Source organism: Aedes aegypti, chromosome 2 (genome assembly GCF_002204515.2).
Source record: "Aedes aegypti strain LVP_AGWG chromosome 2, AaegL5.0 Primary Assembly, whole genome shotgun sequence".
Classification (NCBI taxonomy): domain Eukaryota; kingdom Metazoa; phylum Arthropoda; class Insecta; order Diptera; family Culicidae; genus Aedes; species Aedes aegypti.
In genome coordinates this window covers 447,921,849-447,945,544 of record NC_035108.1, presented here as the reverse complement: position 1 = coordinate 447,945,544, position 23,696 = coordinate 447,921,849, and the positions used below count along the sequence as shown (strand labels likewise).

Here is a 23,696-nt window from a genome sequence, read left to right as displayed (position 1 = left end):
GGTTCCTGAGTGAAATGATCGTCACTCCTCGTACGTCGGCTGTCCACTTCACCGGTTACATTGGTATGCTTCATCAGTGTTCTCACTTTTCTCCTTTGTCTCTCGCCCGCTTGTACGGACGGCGGTTGGATGCTCGAGAAAGCCATTAAATCCTCATACTCACGGAGTGATCGAAGCAGGCGCACTCGTGCGCTTAGACGGGATCTCGTGGATGGGCAAAAGTCAGCGCTTGCTTTATGCATTTCATCTTGTTCTTTCAGCGGCTTCGTACAGTTAGGACTCAGTGGTTGCTGTTTAAGGTCGGAGTCGGATATCGATAATTGTATAGTTCATTCTAACAATTTCTACCTTGCCCGACAGTCGCCAGATTTCTTCATTCCAGTGATTTCAATGGCCTGTTATGTCAGACCGAACAATTCGAGATTCGACTGTAACTTACTTAGAAGCTATGCGAAGAAGAAAGAGCGAATGGAAAAGTATGTAGCTATGAACATTCTTTCTCGTTGCGATTATCATGACCATCATCGGCAGTCATGACCGGCAGTTCGTCCGTCAGTGAGAATGGCAGATGACGGGGGCTTGATGGGTTTGCTACATATCACAGTCAGAGAACCGTATTCCGGCACGATGTTGATTTTTGTTTTGTATGGGTTTAAATCATTCATCAATCGATATTTTGATCACCGGTTTGTTGAAATTTTCACTCGAAAAGAAATCGCTGATAGCACCGGTGACGGTTATCGCCGTTCCCGAGCATTTGATGATGGTTCTTCACAGGAAGGATCGCGCAAAAAGCCGATGATGGTTCTGGAAATTGCCGGCCGCTCTCACGCCGCCGCTGACCGTAGATAATGACCATCGGAGCGCTCTCTTTCTTTCTGTACCTTTTTCCTGGTCAAGTTCGACGCTGGCGGTCCGCTTTGTTAGAGAAGAATTTCATTCGTGAATTTACTTTCGCAGTCGAAGGGAGTGAGTGATCTTTCGTGTGTGATTCGAGTCGACTGATAAGCGTGATCGGTTAAACGGTAGTGTCGAGCGAGTGACAGCGACAGGTGGTCGATTGGAGGAGGTTGAAGCAAAAACATGAAGCAGACAAGGAGGCCTTGGATCGTGGTCGTCATGGTGACCGCTTTACTACTGGGGGAGTTTTCTACGATCGTTAAAGGATTCCCGCCTCGTAAGTTATGGCCCGTGTAATCGAGAGGATCATAAATCACACGGTGAAAACCGATAGGGCTGCCACGACTTCAGCCACAAAGGTTGATGAGTTCAATTTATTTGCGTTCCGGAAAAGGAGAACTGTTCCGCGTTTCCAAGAACGAGCGAGTGCAAAAATAGACGCCCGAGAAGAGCAAGAACTGTGCGTAATTTGTGCTCCCTCCCGCTGTGCGATAAGAAACCATGAGCTTGGGATCGCCCGGGCAATTACTGTCGAGTTATGACCTGCTGCTGGACTGTACGGACATGTGTAGATAGAGTGTTTCAGTGTGTATATATGCGCATATGTATGCTCTGTACCGAGGGATGGATCGAAACAAGTTATTCATTGTCGGCATTGGCCTTGAAACATTATACAGGCTCAGGACGTAGGGGAGGCTGGGGTAGGATGCACTGCCGGGGCAAAATGTATCTTTGTCATCTTCTCTGTGATAAATAAATTTTGAGTGAAAAATAGTACGCAGATTGATGAAACGTTGTAGATGGTTGGAACCTGAGAATTTCACACATTTTAATAACTAAACATGGAGATAGAACATTAAATTCTATCTACAAGACTCGACTTCACTACACGACACTGTAGACGGCCTTACAGTTGAGGTCAAAATATGCATATCTGTCAAAAGAATACAAAGTCTAGTATAATTGATTTGTAAAGTATGTACAAAATTTAGTTTTCATTTATTTATAGGTATTCCACTAAACATCTCGAAGATGCATTATCATTTTTGAATGTTTTTTTGAGGAGGTGACTACAAACTTAAGCACGAGATTGTACATGTTGTTTAGTCTTCATTCCGGCACATCTTTCTTAACTGGTTCATTTTACCCCAGGCCCCTCTTCGTGTATGAAATAACTTGTACGGATTGATGCAAGAACGCGTTCACGTTTTACGGGAGACGACCTGATCCATCTGGTATATCGAAATCAGAATCAGCAACAACGGTAGAGTTCCGCACCAAACTTTGGGCTGAGCTTCTACTTTCAACAGCTGTTTGCAAATTCGCCATAATCATCAAAACTGTACTTCCTCTGCTTTGACCATGAAATCTTTTTTTTTTCTCTCCACCAGGCAATTATGACTTTGTTGTTCGTCTTGAACGCCATTCTACCTCTCCACCCCTTCGGTAATGCGTATGCACCAACAGGAATTATGTGCATCTTGCTTGACCGGTGACAACGCCTCCTTTAGTGCCCATGTTCGCATAGGCGACGTAAGCGCCAATAAGACCAAAATGCATTTTTTGAATGCTGTGAACACGGATTGACATGAGAACATATACCAATTTATCCGTTTTGTCTAGTGTTTGTTTGGGTAGTTCAGTGGATAAACCAAATTGTTATGACAGTAATCAGGTGATTACGTCATTTCATGCGTATAATCGTTCGTCACACTTATTGTTTGGTCGGATAAAATGATGTATGCGTTTTTAGTTAACGAAGGTATGGCATGCAACAAAATTTATGCCAGTCAACTTTTGAATTTAAATCTTCATGGGCAGGGCAATGATAGTGCATGTGTTTACGTCAACCATGCAAGCATGGGCAGTTTCGGCCCGCGTGCTCTGAGTTGACCCCACGCCACGACAGTAGTAAATATAGTGACGTGTTGATCACCTTGCTCTGACGAAAGGAGACTGATAGGTGTTATTGTCGCTGGCGGCTGTTGACGAGCTGCTTACTATGCTATATTATAGAACTTGAATGGTTGGAGATGAAAGATATGTGGAAACATAAAACGGGAAGAAATGCGCAAGTCTCGTGAGGCTTGCAAAAGTTGAATGATCTCGTTCGCTATCCATGATCGAAACGATAAGTGATCATGGGTGGTGAGGGGCGATGTGCTCTGCTGAGGTTGGTAATCGGAGTAGTAGGCTGCATATGCATGGAGTATAAGCTTGGATATCATGAATGAGGAGAAAGGAATAACTTGGGAGGTGTTCCAGGTGCTGATTGCAGTGAGGCTAGGTATTTTTACAATCAAGATCTGCAATCTAATAGGTGCGCTGTGGAGATCTGTGTTTAAAGCTGTCCCAAGTAACCACCAAGTACTAAACGCTCCAAATTGGTGATATAGTGCTAAAACATGGGTAATAAGTCATTAATTTGATCTACATTAACACTATATGCTCGATTTGGCGAAACATAGGACTTTGATTGCTGATCCATTACCTGGCGTGTATCATCGATTATATCCTAATATATCATGGTAAAAGAACTCCGCTATGGGCGATCAGATGGACAATAATCGAAAAAATGACTTTTTCAGACAGGTCTGTCTTGTACCATAGTAAACACTTCAATTAGGATATTCCTGGAATATCACATCAAGAGCTTTTGTAGTTTCAGTGGTGTAGCTAAAGTTTTGGGAGCCCGGTGCGGAGTTCGATTGAGGGGCCTGAGGTAAATAGAAAAGAAAAATACGATGAACGCCGTCTAAATGTATGGCGCTAATGTAAAATCGGCTGCTGCAATAAACGATGAACAAATAGCTTTTAAAGAATTATGACTAAAGTGATGGAACTTAGGTTAAAATGTTGATATGTTGTTGTATTAGCTTAATGGCAAAAATGTCAACTAATAAGCCTACAAATCTTTTTTCTCAATTCTATTTCAGAAATACATTATTATACTGAAAATTATCGAGAGGACTTTCAGTGAATTTCCATGAATGTAGAAATATTAGCTTGCAAAGTAGCTCTGGAAAGCAATGATTCATATAATTAATTAACTCATTACGCGTGGTAAAGATGGACAAATTATGGGTGAAATTATGAAAAAAAATCCACGTGCTCGGCTGGCATTTAAACCCAGGACTCTTGTATGCTAGACGAGCACTTTTACCAACTAAGCTACCGAGCCACTTGGTGACCCAATAACTGAGTTAATTACTAGTTTAGAATTCAAATCCCTACAGACCACGCGGACCCCTTACATACAAGCATAATGGATTATAGCGCGAAATCAACACAGATGTAGTTATGTCGATTATTGTAATGGAGCTGCTACCAAGTAGGTACAGTCCAACTCATTGGTCCCGATTTACGCGTTTACGATTTTACAGGGGGTTTTCAGCAATTACCTATCGATTAAATAGTTTCTTACGGAAAACCTGAACCATGTATTGTGAGTGATATCACAAATGATTTTTGTGGGCTGAGGGCTCACTGATTTAGATTTAACGATCAAAACTTGACAAAAGTTTGAAAAGAACATTCGATTCTAGCTTAAACAAATATTTAGTTATAATTAATGCTAATTTCGTGATCGCATGAATCGTTCTTACTTGAAATGTTCAATTACTTGAAATTCATTATCGAAGAAATACAAGAAAGAGAAAAGAATTTCATTCCCATTTGCTTAAAACCAACACGTATTCTTCTTGACCATGAACCATCACCATTTATAGATGTTGAAAGAAGCTGTGGCCCGTCTTCACACAATTGTCGAAAGTAAAGTCGATATATTAGAATTTTTTATCCGGGGAAACACTGGTATGATATTTTGTTATTCAAAAATATTTTATTTATTAATACTAACATTGCGAGTCTAATATTGTTCAACCAAGTACTTAGCTACAATAATTGTGATTGCCAAGGATTGAATCCTGAGAAAATTGAGAGAATCTCTCTGTAACTATCATAACATGCTGCACATTATGAGAGACTGTTTATCGTATACTGCTACAACTTTGATCAGATTGGGGGGATAGTAGTGCATGATGAAACCCCTCTAAACATGCCCCAAGCCTGGAGGATACTATTGCTAGGGAAAGGGGTGGTAAAATGAACACCTTAAGGAAATCATCTTGTTTCTGATATAAAAACGAGGAATTTGTGTGGTTGTATCGCACAATATCAAAAATAGGGATGTAATCTATAGCAGCGACATGTATTCGGACTAAAATAGCTAAATTTTCACATATTTTCATTGCTATCAAAAAGCGATGCAAATGTTCATTTTACCTGCACTATGTGGGTAAAATTAACAGCGGTTGGTGGTAAAATGAACACCACGCAAAAATTGTGAGCAAAACAAATATTTCTGAAAATTTTCATTACCTCACCGAAAATACACCCATTATTGATTGTAACCCATTCGAAACGAATTCCAAAGGTATCAGATTTGACATCGTATCATAACAATATTCACCTCATTGAAAATCCTCCAGTCTTCCGAGCTAAGAATTACATCAGTTCTAATTTTCAAACGTGGTTTTCTAAAATCTTAGTTTTCGTTAATATTTTCATTTCAATTGACCTAAGTATCAACCCGAACACTCAGATTTATGCTCTAAATCGTCCGTGCGTGATAAAAAATCATCGAAATTAGTTTTTTATCGGTAAAAGGCACGGTGTTCATTTTACCACCACTTCCCCTATTTGAAGTTCGTGGATTGTTTATCGTGCCAGTAAAGAAAAACACCTAGCCCCAACGGTAAACAAGCGCGAAAAATGGATTTTATCATCGCTCTCTCTTTGGGGGTCTCGCTCGCTGCTTCCATTTATCAGACTTGTTACACCTTGCGATACAATGACGATACAATGGACCAGATGGGATGTTTTTTCTTTGCTTGCTTTGATCGTGCTTCATTCTCAAATGAGAGCGAATTCTGCAATACCTGGTTATTGCACAAAGGAAACATTGAAAGTCAGAAACATGATTAATAATATTTTGATAAAAATTTCAATTTTGCTGATATTTTTTTTTTTGCTTTCGTTACCAAAATGAAGACTATTTGTTAATTTTTAGAATATTGTTCCAAACTAAATTGATTGTCTCAATACGGATATAAAGGGAAAAATTCGTGCAACTCATTTATTATTTTAGTACTAGATTTTTTTGTAAGTAATTATTTAAAGAAATTCTACACTCTAGGCAGTTATTGTAGTGTAGACCTCAAAAAAGTACCTATGACTAAAGTGTCTTGGGCGATCAAGTGCTGCGGAAGGCCCAAGCAAGACGCTTCGTTTTCGGGACGCCGGGAGTTTGGTTTCGTTTCACGTGTTTTGCTGGGCAGTGCTTTGAAAAGCCCAAGCAAGACGGTTCGTTTTCGTGGCACCGAGAAGTTATGCTGTTCGCGCTGTGTGCGTGCGAAAAAATATTTGTGTTCAATCGAGGATGGATTACCAACTGGTGAGCTCGTTTCATGCTTATGATAACACATTTTTTCATGAAAGCGTTAGTTCTATGACATATTCAATAAAACTTTGTATGGTTCGTCACTACAAGTGTCGGCATTATGCTTGTTTTATACAATTCTAATATACATATAAAATTTTTGATATTACTTAAGATATTTTTTGAATTGTTCGACATTATGAATGTTGACGTATTTTTTAAAACTTCTTCCAAAGACTTTTCTTCAAAAATGCACAGCAATACACTTATGTAATTTTCAAACAAACTATGTATGGTTCGTCACTACAAGTGTCGGCATTATTCCTGTTTCATATAATTTATAATTTATGCTTATATTTTTCTCTTTTCGCCATTAATAAATAATTCTTTTGAATGGTTCGACATTATAGATGTTGACGTTTGATTTGAATCTTTTACCAAAAACTTTTCGAGACAAAATACAAAACTGGCTTTAAGTATAAGCCGTATTTTTCCTCCTTATCCATGGATCGCATCACCGACCAAAGGTGACTCCCAGATCTTTTCCTGTTCCACTAATAAACACCCTCCCAGTGATGATTGTGGAGATGCAGAGGTATTCTCGGTCTCTAGAAGCAACAATCATTACACCCTAACATTCCTTCCCCATCCCAACTGACTGTAAGGACTTGGCCGGCGTCGTTATTGATCAATAATATTAGATCTGCTAAAATTACACTCCGAGAGTAAGCGGAAACTCCCATCCCTTATTCATTTGGATCGCAGTGCAATTATTACCAGTTCCGATCAATCACGGAGTAGCAACCATTGACATGTACAGTCAGTCTATGCTATGCTATGCTATGCTATATCATTCACAAAATTCATATAAAGTACAAATGTTTGATCAAGTTACTATAGATTTAGAGTATGTTTGTCCAACGTACGGCCTGGGAAGAATTTTAAGTGTTGAATTATATCCCGTAGATTATTTTACCTTCAAGTTGGTTCAAATAATCAACTTAAAGATCAATTAAAACACACATTCCAAACTTTGAAAATAATCAAATACTTAGGTGTTGGATTCTATGGTTTTTATAATAATCCAGCTAAAACAACATATTGAGATTCGTAATGTCAAAACCCAGTTTTTATTTGTTAGTTATCTAAACTTTAACTGTACCTAACTCATTTCACCCCCTCATGTGTTTTTAATGTCAGGAATCTTTACTTTTTCAGATTTTAGTACAATTCCTGTACAACTAATGCACAGGATAATCCAGCCTATAATTTAATGAGAATTTTGTTGACCAATTTGGCTCAGGAATTAAAAAAAAACATAGGGAAATTGCTGTTGTATTCCAAATAAGTTGGAACTAACTGATTAATAAAAACAGGACAAATTGAAAACTTAATCACAAAATCATGGGCACATTCACATGAATTTTATGAAAGCCACATAATCACATAACCTTAGGTAGAATTTTTGAAGAATTCTGACCAAGATTTACTTTTAATCCTAAACAGTTACCGCGCAGATTCCAGAATAGGATCACACAATAAATTTTAGTCTATATTCTGATAAAATGCTATGCAAAATTCTCAAAAAACCTTGCATATGGCCAGTCAATCTTAGACAAGATTAATAAATAATTTGAGCACCATTCTCGCAGTATCCAGGACATCGTTTTGTTAGAATTCTTAAAGGACTTTTAGGAACAAAATGAAGAATTTTACAAACATTTAAGTAGGATTTTTATAAAATCTTGAACTCTATGCCCGTAAAGTTCAGGACTAGATTCTTATAAAAATGCTAGACTTTATGTATGACACAATCATGTACAAAAATCGTACAAAAATCGTACAAAATCCTCAGTGTGATGTTCAGCAGAAAAGCATCATTTGATGTTTTTTTTTTTATTGACTGACATTTGTTAGATTTAACGAAAGTTGATTTCATTGTGCACTTTAAAAAAATTGGCACTCCAACAAATGCTGTTTCTGAGAATTGGCCAGCAATTCAAAAAGTCAGGACTGATTTATAGTGCTCAGTGCTACCTTACTAATCGATTTGACTTCATTTCACAGTCATATGAATCAACTCGAAAAAACAATCGATTTTCATGAGACAATCATTTTTGTAAATACTCCGGATCTTTTAAAGAGTGTTAAAGTTAATAACAATTAAAAGCATACGGTATATTCTATCATTATGGTTTGTGATGTATTTGAAATAAACCGTCAATGTTGAGGATGATTTTCAAAATCTTACCGGCTGTTCCGGTTTTTTTTCTGCCCATGAACAATCAGAATCATTCATTCTATTAAATATTTTTTAATTCTTATATACAGATACCGTTTTGACTCATATTCCGAACACTTAAGGCCAAGCGTGACTTCAAATGCATCTCATGGTCATGAATTAGATGATATCTTTGAAAATTTCGATTCATTCGTAAAGTCTGATTGTTAGCTGTTGGGTGTGCCAGTAAAAATGTTTATTTTAACGTGTTGTGTATTGTTTTTATGTAAAAGTATGGAACAACATTTTGATTCAAATGCCGAACACTGTGTTCATTCTGTCTCATATTCCGAACACTTTGATTCAAATTCCGAACAGCACGATTAAATCGTATTCAGATGAATAATTACGCATATAAATTTATCTGAGCTGGTTTTACTAGCCTAGAACTAGAGAATCACCACTATTCCCGAGGTCTGAAACAGATTGGAATATGTTTAAAATGAATTGCAATTGACTGCCATTTCCTAGTAGTTTGATGACATATTTCAGTGAAACATTTCAACCAAATCGCCATACAAAAAGCAGGTGTTCGGAATATGAGTCTGTTCGGAATTTGAGACAAAACGGTATCTCTCCCTTGCTCGGAAATACCTATCTCGATATCGAGTTAGAGTACCATAGTAAAAGTTGGTTGTCATGGCTAACTGGATTGTCCCTTGGATCGCAGTAGCACTGGTTTTGTGTTCAATAACACGATACCTCTCTAACCCGATGGTTCCTTTATTATCGAGTTATGGAGAATTGACTGTACAGTCGCCTTTCCACATCTCGATATCGACCCGACCATCGAGATAGAGAGAGATCGCGACAAAGAACACAATTTTGGTGAATACTAGATTGAAAAACACTGCGTTGCCAAGAAAATAATATACAAACAGACGTCATTTTGCGCTCCTAATTTGTTTGGAATCCCATAACTTTGGTTTAGTAACCTTCGATATTGGTCATATCGACATACGCAGAGAAAACTGAGAACAAAAAATCAACAGAAACGCATCGATATATGGAGATATCGAGATAAGGAGAGTGAAAAAGTATGCAGACTGAAGGGACTTATGAAATTACCAACATAGGGAGAGATATCGAGATGTAGAACATCGAGATGTGGAGAATCTACTGTATTTGGAAATATGGGTAAATCTGCTTGTGATAGTCGGCTCATGAAATAAGAATTTATTCTGATGTTTCAGATCTTCTAGAAATCATCGATTATATGTTAGAATAATGAATTCTCACAAGGGTGATGAACACTTTTTGAATGTGCCGGATTTTCTTGTTCGAAAAATGGCCACATGTGTCCATGAACAGTCAAATCCATCCCTTTGTGCTACAATAAAACCTACATGAGTCAATGTTTCATGGCTCAATGGACCGATGTACGAGTTCACTAATTTGACGTTTGAGCGGTGCCGAATTCACTGGTTACTATGGTCACATAAATAAAACGACACCGCTAAAACGTCAAATAGTGAACACGTGCATAGGTCCATAGTGACTCAAACAAAGTTTCATGGCTACTATGATGGTCCCCTCAATCAGCTTTCCAGAGCATTTGTGTCTCATGACTTGATATTTCCATGAGTCCTTGATCTCTTCAGATATCAACTCATGGAGGTTTGACTGTATAATCCTGATTTCTGATTCGTTTCGAAAAAATCAAGGTGGTTCTGGATGATTTTCACAAGGTTACCATTTTTACGGATGTTTTGAATCCTTCGATGCGTATCATTGAGACCAACTAAGTATGCTCATGTAAATTTGATGATTATATAATTATATGGTCGTTATATTATTCAATTATAATTTCTGATATTACTGAAAAAAATCACGGATGTCTAGAACAATTTCCGGAACTGATGGTGGTATAGGAAAATTTTAATTAATAATCATATTTACGAATGTTCCGGATCTTGTGAAGGCCATTATAGTAGCTGGTCTTTGAACAATTCAAATAATCCGTTTGAACAGATAATTTACATTGCATTAATAATTTGGATATCTTTAAAAAATGAATCGATTTTCACGAAATGACCATATGTACGCATGTTCCGGAGGCCATTATAGCGGTTACATATTTCAAGGCACGATTCAAATTATCATCTATCATATGATACTCTGGATTTATCATTTTAGGTAGGTTTAGACAAAAAACTTAGTATTCTAGGAAAACATTTCGAGATGTTCATATTTACGGATGTTCCGAATTTTCTGGAGGGTATTATAGTGGTCACCTATTTCCAAGAACAATTCAAATCATCAAATCTTCTACAATTATGACCTAATATCTTTGATAAAACTCTCGCTTTACTAGGATGGCCATTTTTACGAATGTTCCGGATCTATTGGAGATAATCTTAGTGGCCACTTATGCCCATTAGGGCGGTTCAAAATTTAAAAATGTTTAAAAATCCAATCTCCCATATGTTCCTTACCATCCTTACCATAAAAATAGTGTTCTGTGAAATTTTCAGCTTTCTAGGTGGTGATTTAAAGGTGGCCCAAAGACAATGGTAATTACTATGGAGAAATTTTGAGATATGTACCAATCACACTAGTACTGTAATGTAAGTAGAAACTTATTATCCCATAGTGAAAACTAATTCTTCAAACCATAATAAAGAAATTTGCTGAAGAGAGCAATTCAATCCGAAGAGATATTCATGAGTTTGTTTGCTATTATTTGGCTCAATATGGGATTATAGCCCCGCAAACAAGTACAAAAATCCAAAACAAAATTAGCTCAAAAGGGATTTGTTTCTTCAGCAACATTCTTCATAAAGGTTTGAAGAATGAGTTTCCAATATGCCAATCACCACCTAGAAAGCTGAAAATTTCACAGAACACTATTTTTATGGTAAGGATGGTAAGAAGCGTATGGGAGATTGGATTTTCAAACATTTTTAAATTCTGAATCGCTCTAATGCCCATGTATAATCCAAATCATCTGCTATGTTCGATTATTTTCAATTCTGATATCATTGGAAAAAATCTCAGTGGCCTAGAATGATTTTCACGAAATGACCATTTTGACAGATTTTCTGGAGGTGATTTCAGTGGCAATTTAAATCTAAATTATCCGTTATTTTTTGATAATACCAATTTCTGAATTGGAAAAAATCGCGGTGGTCTAGGATAATTAACCCTCTAATACCACAACCCGCCTTTAGACGGGGTACACTTTGCAGTTTTGTCTATATTTTCGTAGCTCGGAAATCAAAATTAAACATTGGCTCATAACACGCATATAAGGGAAGTTTTTTATTAATGTAAATCTTCGAGTTGAATACCTATAAGTAGATGAAAAACCGAATTACACTACCCGTCATAAATACGGACTCACTAAAATAAGTATTACAACACTCAGCTGAATATTGAATCACCCTGAAAAGTTTAGCATCACCTCAAAACAGGTAATTTCACATTGCTATATCTCGAGATCCATACGACTTGCAAAGAAGCGATCTTCAGCAAAGTTGTTCAGGGGATTAAGGACATCCGGAAAGCGAACAGTTTAGTTCGCGATTTTGCCGCTAGGTGGCGCTAGTGAGCATGTAAAATTGAGCATTTTGAACTAGTTCTAGCTTGTGATCCATAAGAGATAGATCGATTTTATCACGGCACAATATTTGTATGAAATTCATACATTTCACATTGAATAATAACCCTAAACAATTATCATATATCTATTCGGCCCATCTCTTACGTGCTTTTCATTTCATTCGCTCTATTTGTGCAACAAAAATCTCAAATTTTGACGTAAATTATATAGCAGAAAAATACATTTTCATTTTACCACGCTTCGCTATATCACGCCAACAATTTTAGAATTCGTGGTATAATCAAGAAATTACTGTTATATAAAAAATCGTATCTTTTATATTTTTCTACAATCAAACTATCACTGAAGAAGAACCTGATGGTATTGAAATTATTTCAAACATGTTTTTCCGTTCGTTACACGGAAAATAAAATATGCTCTAGAAAAAAAAAAACGACTCTAGGATACTACGGAAGTACTTGTAGATTGCCCTATGTTACATACGATTACTCAACATGCATTGTTTTATACTGCTGTTGTAAAATCTTGAAGATTGATGTGTCGCATGATATGGTTTGTGCTGATACAATTGTAGTCCCCAATTGACTGGTCCTCTTTTATTTTCATTTCTTGAACGGGGGAGCCTTACAAGAGCTGATTGCCGCCTTCAGCATAACTAGGCTTGTGCGGTGTACAAGCAGTGTGCTTCTCCCATGAGCCGTGTATGCAATACACGATCCAACCGCTCTTGGGTTAACAGATTGAACTAGAAAAAACCGCCTAAAAAGAAGGCAACGCTCTTTTATTTGTTCACATCAGTGTAATGATAATACAAAACAAGTGTCTCCAAAGTACATTTTAAAATCCAAACAAAGTACCTCGCGTGATTCACTTCCCAAACCAGCTCCTGTTTACATTCTAATTTTAACGAACCAAACTTGTTTCTACGCTCCACCAAAGCTGGGTACAATGTAACCGAACCAGATTCGATGGTAAAGATGTTACATCCTTGATAGACCGTTGACACCTATGTCAATCCGGTAAATGTTGACTATCGTTTCTGACTGGATGGGATTTTACCGACTGTTGAATGCTCGTACAAAATAACCGGACTGAATGTTTTATTAGATTATATTGCAGGCAGAAGTGATAGCAAAATGATTCATCAAAAACCATTATCAATATCGTACTTTTCCATTGCAGGCCACGAAACCGTTGGATGCGTTCGGCACTCATCATCCCTGAACAAGTGCATCCAAAATGCAATCCAACACTACGTTACGTATATGTCCAATGGGAAGATTTCCGACCGGATATACGTGATGTCGATCGACCCATTGGCCTTCCCGAACGCTACACTAGTGCGCAACCGTAACATCCATACGTACTTCCAGAGCCGGGAGATGCGAGGGTTCAAGAACTCCTTCGTTACCGATGTGAAGTAACCAACGAAACAGATTCCAACAACGGAAGCTTTCACTAACAGTTACCGTCTTTTGCAGGGCAGATTTGAACAAGCTAGAGTTCTTGCTGCAGTTCCACATGCCGGCCTTGGACGTTCACGGATCGTATAGGGCAGAGTTGGCCTCTGACAAGCAGATTGCAGAATGGGCGAAAATGTTCTCTTCGATTCGTAAGTTACACTTAGATCACTAACAATGACCAACACGGTGCTTTTCTGACCGTTATTATCGGGATAAAATCTCTATAAAATTTGCGCTCACCAGTCGTTTGAATGACTAAGAAGCATGTCTGGGTAAAATTTGAAACAAAAAATATCGTGAGGTCCGTCCTAAAGATATACCCTTTCAATGGTATAAGTACACACATTCAAAAGAAATTAGAGATATTTAAACGGGTTTTATTAATTGTGATTGTCAGAAAAAATATTTTCAAAATTTGGATCAAAGTTAGTTTGTTTACTGATAAGTAATCATTGAGCGGAGTTTTGATTGAGAAAATTGATAAGATTTTTACAGTTGAGGTCGAAATACGCGTATCTGTCCAAGGATACAAACTCTTGTGCAATTAAATGGTATAGTACTAAATTCGGGTTTTTCATCTACTTATAGGTATTCTAAAAACAGCTCGTAGATTTATTATGATCTAGATCAGTTTTAATTTATCTAGATCAAATCCGAAGTAGTCAAAATGTAGCACAAATTATTCCTGAATATTTTGTCGAAGACACTGAACCTCTAAGACGCATATCTAAAGAATTAAAGAAAACAGCGATCCGCCCCAGTTTGAGACGCTTGTGAGCATTATAAGAAAGTTTTATCTTGTGATCGAGTCTTCGGTAGAATTGTTCATGACATCAAGAACATTTGGAAGGTAAACCTTTTAATTAAAATTAAAAAACGCTCTGTGCCGCTAGTAAGTATGCAAATTACATTAAGCATTCCAAGTTAGTTATATTTGTTGATCCAGATAATATAGAATATTCGAGTCCAATGGATGTCCAATGATTTATATCAGTCAGACCTGAATCACTAATCATTAACTTACTACATGGACATTAAGACAACCAGACGTGGATCACTGCACAATGGACCGAATCGACAATTTAGCAAGAAAAAAGTGTTTTCTCTGTTCTCGTCGATTTTAGACGTTCGATGTCTTGAGCGAAGCTATTCTTAATTATGATAAGGATCACGAATGTTCCGGTTCACTTTTCAGGTTGATAGATTTTTTTATCTATATTTACGAGATTTTTAGTCGTCGGTTAGTTCATCTCGAAATCAACGGCTTAACTTCCCTTTCGAAGAAAATCTTCACCTTTGCGTCGTAAGTGACTATCTCTGGGATGGTATTCGATCCCAAGTCTTCGGCGTGACAGGTGATACTTCTAACCACTACACCTGGCCGTTTTAGGTTTGTTCAATATTCAGTTGAGTGTTGCAATACTTCTCTCAAGCGAGTCCGTATTTGTGACGGGTAGTGTATATGCTATGTTTGTAAAATAGATTGAATCCTGAATGCTTGTGTTCACTAAACTATCCAGAATATAGTTGTACAAAAATTAATTTGGTAACGCAATGAAATTGACTCCGTATTGCCCTATAGCGCTTGAGCATATGAAAAAATAGCCAAACCTCCACCTTGGACGAAACAACTTCTTCTGATGATCGCGGTAAATGAAAACTAGTTTAAGAGCCAGTTCGCGAGAATAGCAACCCCGTTTCCAAGGGACGTTCTATGTTCTCTGATCGGGTTGAAATTCCCAGGGTTATTTCTTCTGTATAAAGGAATAGAGTAATGAAAAATTTCAGTTTTTTTTATATTAGGGTGGAATATCTCGCAATATTAAGGTGAAATATCACGAATATATTGCAAAACATAAGCTTCATAAAATGTGCTAAAATTGTAGTAAAAATGTATGGGTTCAACTGAAATTTAGCATGATTGCTCTATCTATGCTATATGAACTTTCATATGAGCATGACATTGGGATTTAAAAAATACTTCAAAACGAGAAAACTGTTTTTCATGAAACATTCAATGATTTTTAGATCAACTTGTTTATTCTCAATGGAACTAGGTTAGAAAACTAAATATGGCTATATGAAAACCGAATTTAATACTAAGCAATTTAATTCCACTAGAAGATTTACTAACCAAATTTGAGGATTTGTAGGACAACTCAAGGGACCTTATTTCAGACGTAGTCTAGGAACATCTTTTAAAAAATTTCCTAATAAAAAGTTTTTTCTGGGGTATTATCTGACCAGCAGGTAAATTCCGGCGCACATTTTCTTCGAAGAGAAGAAATTTTCTTCCATAATCCACCAGCAAGAAAATTTTCTTTTCTTCGAAGAAAATACGCGCCGGAATTCGCCTACAGGTCTGTGCATTTTCGAAAGCATTACATGAAACACGAAGGATCGGTTGTGTCGTCTCGATGGTGACGTACAACTGCGGCACTTCGTTCTATGTTCTACACTCATTCGTTTCGTTGGCCGATTGAAGGCCCTTCAAATCAAAGCGATATTTTATAGCGACAGCGACAAACAATCGCCGCAATTTCGTTGATGTTTCGCTGCATACCCAGTTCAATGAGCATATCTAAGAGTTCTATAAGAGAGCTTGTAGCGACAAAACAACGAAATCGCTGTCCCTGAAAAAATCGCGTTGATTTGGAGGAGCCTTGAAAGCAACGAACAAGAAAGGTGAAATGAAAGAGTAAGAATTTTGTTCCATTTTATTGCACTGAAATCCATCAAAATGTTTTAAATTGAACTAAATTTTGCACTGGTTATGTATGTCTTTGTTTAGGTAATAAATTAGGAAAGAAAAACTATACCGGGTCCCACGTCATTCGTTTGAATTGATCAGCTCCCAAAGCAAGAGACTATCGATAGAAAGACCAGCTCGCTGCGGTGAGGCTCCGATTTATGACGCGCGATGCATAAGCAGCACGAAAGAAAGGAGAGACTATGCTTGATGTGATGAATAGAAAGGTTAGTCGGTTTGAAACGAAGCAGGGAGCTAATTTGAATAACGACAGCATCTCATGGTGATCTTCAGTTTTAAAGTTTGAGCTTAAAAAAAAGTAATTTTCAACGTTACGAATTCGTTAATGTTGGGTAAAATAACCCCTAATGATACAAAAATAGAAAACATACGATTTTACTCGATTTGGTCAGAGTGAATTCATGACACTTGAAAAGTTAAAGGTTTCTGTATTATTTTTCTTCCTATCATTATGTTTCACTTGTAGCCACTATGAGAACGATGTGTTTTCCGAATGATATACGAATGCAAAATCATATATCTCTGTCAGCTTCTACACAGAAAAAAAAAATTCTCGATTACTTTTTCAAATCGACGTAAGTAACTATCTTACGGTTTTGAGAAATTTAATTAAGAAGAATCACAACCTGTCTATGAAACAAAACTGTTTTGAAATGAATCACTTTTTTAATTATTTTACCGTGTACATTGTTTAAATTTTGCATGCAATCAGCTCGCGTTAAAACACTAGGTAGTTCCTATCTTTTCCTTGCAAAAATTGTATGACAAAATGATAAGCCCTCTCATTCAGTTACTTAAGACGTTTTTGTGCCAGGGTAAAATCAACTCAATTAGTGTTTTGTTTTGATTCGTTGTTAAGCCACTTATACTCTCCATACAACGGACCGGCAAAAGTAATGATTAGGTTGTTGAAAATGCTTTTCAGAAGCCTCCCTGTTTTGTCTGGTTTAGGGACTGAATGTCGACAGACAAAACATCAAGTCCCAAAACTACGAAGGCTGTGAATTGTCTACATTGTTTGGCAGACTACTTGTTTTCACATTGGGATCGGTTAACCTCTCTACCGACAGCTTAATTTTTTATAGCCATTAAAATATTCAAACCTTGATAACTTTTTTGTTTCACGATATTTTTGTACCCACAAGTTCTCAAAAAACTCTTCTCGTTTAATGATCCATGTCGATATCTGTCATTTATGATCTGGTTTTAAAGAAATTGCGATGTTTCTTGGGGAACCTACATTCTTCTTTGGCCAATTTGTTTTACGTCAGTTTATCAAAATAAAAATGCGGTCTATGCAGAGCTAGGTGATAAGGAACTACTCTGAGAATTACGATATGATGTTTTTTGAAGTTTTCAAGCTCTTTGGCCAGTGTGGTACCAGACACAGGAATGCTCATTACTAAGAGACGGCTGCATAAATTGCTTCATTTTTTTTCACAACGTACTCGTATTGATGTATTGTTCCAAAGAGTGAATATCCGAATACGATATAAATTCTTTAGCCTGAGATATTTCCGTGAGGCATAGCTACGCGTCGGAATTTCGGAATATCTCAGGATCCAGTTGACCAATGATCAACATCGACACAGATTCTGAAACTTGAAGAGTTTTTTGACAACTTGTGAAGTAATAGTGCAAAAATATCTAGAAACAAAAACGTTATTGAGGTTTGATTATTTTTATTGCGGTAAAAAATGAAGCTGCTGATAGAGGGGTTAAATATGCTATGAATAAAGTTTGGTACATAATGGATTATTTATTCATTCGGAAGAGAACCATTCAGTCAAGAAATTTTGTTTCCTTCATGTTCTCTCTTTTCGACGCTTTGTCTTTCGTCGTTTTGTCTCCCAACCGTTTTCTTGGATAATTTGACTCATTTTTAGCTTAATCTAAGAATCTGAAATTTTGCTGAATAATTTCTTTTATATAGAAGAACTTGCTATGAAAGTTTCATCCTGGTCGGAGATCATGGAGAGATGGGGTAACGGCTCTCTCAAGCTAACTTCTAAATACCAAAATACAAATCTTTGATTATACTTGATGTGGGACGGACCTGGTGTAGTGGTTAGAACTCACGCCTCTCACGCCGAGGACCTGGGATCGAATCCCATCCCCGAAATAGTCACTGACAAAAAAGTTGTAGTGACGACTTCCTTCGGAAGGGAAGTAAAGCCGTTGGTCCCGAGATGAACTAGCCCAGGGCTAAAAATCTCGTTAATAAAGATAGAAAAAAAATACACTTGATGTTTTGGACTTATAGGGGGATTAAGGGTATAATGGACACATAAAGTGAGCCCTTATTTTAGAGCCATAAAATTATTATACTTTCCAGTACAATACTTAATAGTACTATGTGCGATGAAATTCATATCAAATGTCAGAAAACGAAGTAGAAAATTGAGTCGAAAACAAAGCCGGTAAAAAGGTAAATATCGGAGCAAAATGAGCACTATCAGAGAAATATGTGAACACAATCATTAACCATTCAGATATATACATCTGCTCCTCTTCAACCACACTAAGAAAAAAAAGGTTTGATTGTTGCTAAAAAAATACTCAAAAATTATAACACCTGTAAGAGAAAAAAACACACACCTCTTATTCTTACATTTTTATGTTAATCTAGCTTGGCTTTCCAAATAAGCAAAAACATCTAAATCAGCGGTTGAAAGTTATTCACAGTATGAAAATTCATGTTTTCCGACATAAAGGGCGAACACGAAATTATTGCGACACATTCAACTCAGAGTCTATGAATGGAGAGTTGCGCGAAGAGACTTCTTTGAATGGTTGTTCTTCTTCGTCTTCGAAAACAGCCCCTATCTGTTTTGCTGGTCTGCTCGATAGGTAGACGGTTTGACAGTTCGATAGGTAGATTTGGTATCACTCTTCGCGCAACTCTCCATTCATAAACTCTGATTCAACTATGCCCCTTTTCTACTATTGGGTAAAAATCAACCAATTTTTGTACACTTTCTCATTGATGTGTATTGTTTACATGCTGTCAAATTCGAATTCGTGTTTTTCGATTCAACGAAAATGAAGGTGAACCAACGCGAGTCGAGAGAACAAATTCTTTCCAAACACCTGGAATTTCCTGACCTGTCGCACCGGCAGTTGGAAAAAATGTTGAACATTCACCATTCAACGGTCTCAAGAGTGTTGAAGCGGTTCTAGGAGCGGTTTACGTTGGACCACGGCAGAGGAGCTGGAAGAAAACCGGGACCGAAGAACAAAAAGACGGAGGGAAGGTGCAGCCTATGATTAAAGCCAACGTCCTAAGCCGTGATTTGGCTAAAATGATCGGAATGTCGCAGAGCTACGACCAGAATGCAAAGAAGAGAGCTGGACTACATACATACAAGGCACAGAACTTCCCAAACCGCGATAAGCGGCAACAATCGACGGCTAAAACGCGGGCAGAGAAGCTCTGCGAGAAGATTCTGACAAAATATGGCTGCTGTGTGATGGACGACGAAACGTATATAAAAGCCGATTTTAAGCAAATTCTGGGGTTGGAGTTTTTCACCGGCATGAGCAAGTTCGATGTGAACGACAAATTTAAGAAGAAGAAAACGTCGAAGTTCGCCTCCAAATATCTCATTTGGCAGGCCATCTGCTCTTGCGGACTGAGGAGTGAGCCTTTCGTGACAAAGGGCACAGTAAATGGCGAGATCTACAAATCTGAGTGCCTCGAGAAGCGCCTTTTGCCGTTCTTGCAGCAGCACGACGAAGCTCTGCTATTTTGGCCAGATTTGGCATCATGCCACTATTCTAAAAGTGTCCTGGAGGGGTATGAGGCCAATTCTGTCCATTTTGTTCCAAAGGACATGAATCCGCCAAACTGTCCGGAGCTGCGCCCGGTGGAGCAGTGCTGGGCAATAATGAAGCGGGAACTTCGGAAGAGAAAGAAGACAGTCAAAGACATGTCAAGAAAATGAAAAAAAAAACAGAGAAACTGGTACCGGATGACACTGTAAAGACTTTGATGGAGGGCATCAAGCAAAAATGCCTTCAATTTTACACTCAAGGCTCCATCGATTAACTTTTCTTTCGATTTTTGAAGTAACTATTTGTATAAAACTACCCTTAAATTTTGGTTTGATTCTAAACATTATTAGAAAGCTTGACATTTTCGGTGTCGCAATAATTTCGTGTTCGCCCTTTAATCCAATATGACGGCCAAATTTAAAATGGCCGCATTTTTTTTTTATTTCTGCAAAAGGAGATCCTATGTTTTCCCTCTCCAAAAACATATTAGTTTCAGTGAGCCAAGTATCGTCAAAATGGCGGGTTGCTCAAAGACGATTTTAATCATATCTACCATGGGTTCCATCGATTTGACCATCCGAATGCAGTTTTTTTTTATTTTTTTGACAAGAGCTTTCGAACGAGCATAAATTTGAATATTTTGAAATGGTTTTAGTAAATTGCGGGTCGATCCCAGCGAGAATTACTCAATACATATTTCATACATTTTGCAGCCATTCCATAAAAACCCGATCTAGTGGGTCACCGAATTACGTGATAATTTTCTGTTTTGTTCCTTCCTGTATCCAAAATATGGATACACGTGTTTTTGGATTTTTGATTAGGGTGACCATTTCCAAAATAGAGTGACCAAAAATATTGCGACTTCGCAAAATTTTTATTTTTTTAAACATCATAACTTTTGAACCGCTTGACCGATTTTCAATTTCCTTCGACAAAATTAAAGCTAAAGATTTTGATTTGCCAAGAAAAATATAAAATTTCCAATTGCAGAGCTTATTTTTTTTCTAATTTGAAATCTTTAGCTTTCATTTTATAAAAAAGATTGGAAATCGGTTGAGCTGTTCAAAAGTTATGATTTTTTAAATAAGAATCTAATGCGCTGAGACCTACAGTGTGTGCTAATAAAAATACCTGATTTTTTATTTTCAAAAAAAAAAAATATCTCATAAGCTAAAAGACATACATTGCTGAAAATTTGAAAGTAAACGTAATTTATTTTGAACTTTCAAGAAAAAATGAGAACAGCAATAGCCCCTTTGGTCTCGAGGTCTCAAAACACAAAAAAACGGAAATTTATGATTATTTTCATTTAAAACAATTTATGTGAAATTTCATGTTTATCTTGAAAAATCGTCAAAACTTTTAGCTTTCATTTCGTCCAAGAAAATTGAAAATCAGTCCAGCGGTTCAAAAGATATGATTTTATGAAGAATAAAAAATTTGCAAAGTCGCGATTTTTTTTGGTTATCCTATTTCGGATAAGGTCACCCAATTCAAAACATCCAAAAACACGTGTTTCCTTATTTCGGATAAGGATCAAAATAGTAATTTTTCCTGGAATTCGGTGACCCACTAGATCGGTCTTTCATGGAATGGCTGTTTGATAATATACCGTTTTGCCTCAAATTCCGAACAGACTCATATTCCGAACACTCGGTTTTTGTATGGCGATGATGTTGAAATGTTTCGCTGAAATATATCATCAAATTACCAGGAAACGGCAGTCAAGTGCAATTCAATTTAGGGGCCTATTTTGTAAATCGAGCAGATTCATGTGACTCGTCTGTAATCACTGTCGATTAAAGTATGCATGCATATTTCAGATGTCACCCGTCGACTCCCATAGTAATCCAGTCACATAGAGTGACAACTGTCGAGAAACTCGAGTGACAGAGCCGAGTCGAGCGATTTTTTTGGTCGACAGTGACTCCAGTCGAGTCATTTCAATCGACTCGACTTATAAAATAGAACCCTTAATCATTTTCCTATCTATTTTAAACCTCGGGAGCAGTGATGAAGATGATTCTCTAGTTCGAGACCAGTAAAACTAGCTCAGATAAATTTATTTGCGAAATTATTCATTTGACTACGATTTATTCGTGCTGTTCGGAATTTGAATCAAGGTGTTCGGAATATGAGACAGAATGAACACAGTGTTCGGCATTTGAATCAAAATGTTGTTCCGTACTTTTACGTAAAAACAATACTAAACAATTTTAAATAAATAGTTTTATCGGTACACTCAACAGCTAACAGTAAGACATTGCGAAGAAACTAAGGGGTCTATTTTATAAGTCGAGTCGATCAAAATGACTCGACTGGAGTCACTGTCGACCGAAAAATTCGCTTGACTCAGCTCTGTCACTCGAGTTTTTCGACTGTTGTCACTCTATGTGACTGGATTACTATGGGAGTCGACGGGTGACGTCTGAAATATGCATGTTTGCTTTGATCGACAATGAATACTGACGAGTCACATGAATCTGCTCGATTTACAAAATAGGCCCCTAAAACTTTCATAAAGATCAGCTAAATTATGCTCACCAGGTGCCTTTGAAGTCACTGTTGACCTTAAGTGTTCGGAATATGAGTCAGCGAAAAAGGTGTTCATGTGTTCATTATGTCCATAATTCCCCTACCATCAAAGGCGCCTTCAAAATGGACACTATTTTTTTTCTTAAATTTTGTTAAGACATGCATCTTAGCCATAAAAAACGACTGGTGAGCATAGATTTTATGGGGATTTGCTTCTGATAATAACGCTCTGGGGACCACCGTAATAGTCTTAACTCATTCTAACGCATTTCCGCAGGAAACTCGACGCTTCGCATCCACCTGAAGGGAATGACCTACGAGAACGACGACCGGATATACGTACGAGTTAACATCACAGACTTCGACATCTCCATCGGCGATCACACGGTGGGCTTCGGTTGGTTCACCATGAGTGGAAACTACACGGAGCACAGTCAAATGTTCGACCTGGAACGGGGACGAAACATCCTGTCGATTGTGGAGTCGGAATTTACGGAAAGCTTCCGGGCAAACTTCCAGCAGCTGCTCAATGACATACTGCGGTTGGCGCCGTTTGAAAGATTTTTCCCAAGCCAGTGAGAGTGATGACGATGAGTGGGCAATCGGAGCAGCGAGATGAAACCGGAGTGACGCAGCAGGCCGTGTCACAGAGGAGGTTATCAGTCGACGAATGTAAATAGCACTTTATTTGTAATAATAAATGAATATTTATTTTTGTACAAAACGATGAAGCGATTAATTCAATAATGAGAAAGAAATTCCCCGAAATAGCTTCAATTGAGCTTCGGGGCCTTCCTTAGCCGACTGGGTAGAGTCCGCGGCTACAAAGCAAAGCCATGCTGAAGGTGTCTGGACTCGATTCCCGGTCGGTCTAGGATCTTTTCGCAATGGAAATATCCTTGACTTCCCTGGGTATAAAGTATCGTCGTACCTGTCACACGATATACGAATGAGAAAATGGCAATTTT

At 37.5% G+C, this 23,696-nt stretch overlaps 1 protein-coding gene across 1 annotated transcript; it reads left to right on the top strand.

The window, feature by feature from the left end:
- The first annotated feature begins 844 nt into the window (after nt 1-844).
- Nucleotides 845-23,354, top strand: LOC5569813. The gene is made up of 4 exons (XM_001652980.2): nt 845-1,177; nt 13,366-13,603; nt 13,665-13,795; nt 23,006-23,354. Exons 1-4 carry the CDS (start codon nt 1,084-1,086, stop codon nt 23,305-23,307), a joined length of 765 nt encoding a protein of 254 aa, XP_001653030.2. The 5' UTR covers nt 845-1,083; the 3' UTR covers nt 23,308-23,354.
- Nucleotides 23,355-23,696: the final 342 nt, after the last annotated feature.

Coding starts and splice junctions, on each gene's coding strand:
- LOC5569813 (XM_001652980.2), top strand. CDS start 1,084: ATGAAGCAGACAAGGAGGCCTTGGATCGTGGTCGTCATGGTGACCGCT. Junction 13,604..13,664: donor TCCTTCGTTACCGATGTGAA/GTAACCAACGAA, acceptor CGTCTTTTGCAG/GGCAGATTTGAACAAGCTAG. Junction 13,796..23,005: donor GAAAATGTTCTCTTCGATTC/GTAAGTTACACT, acceptor GCATTTCCGCAG/GAAACTCGACGCTTCGCATC.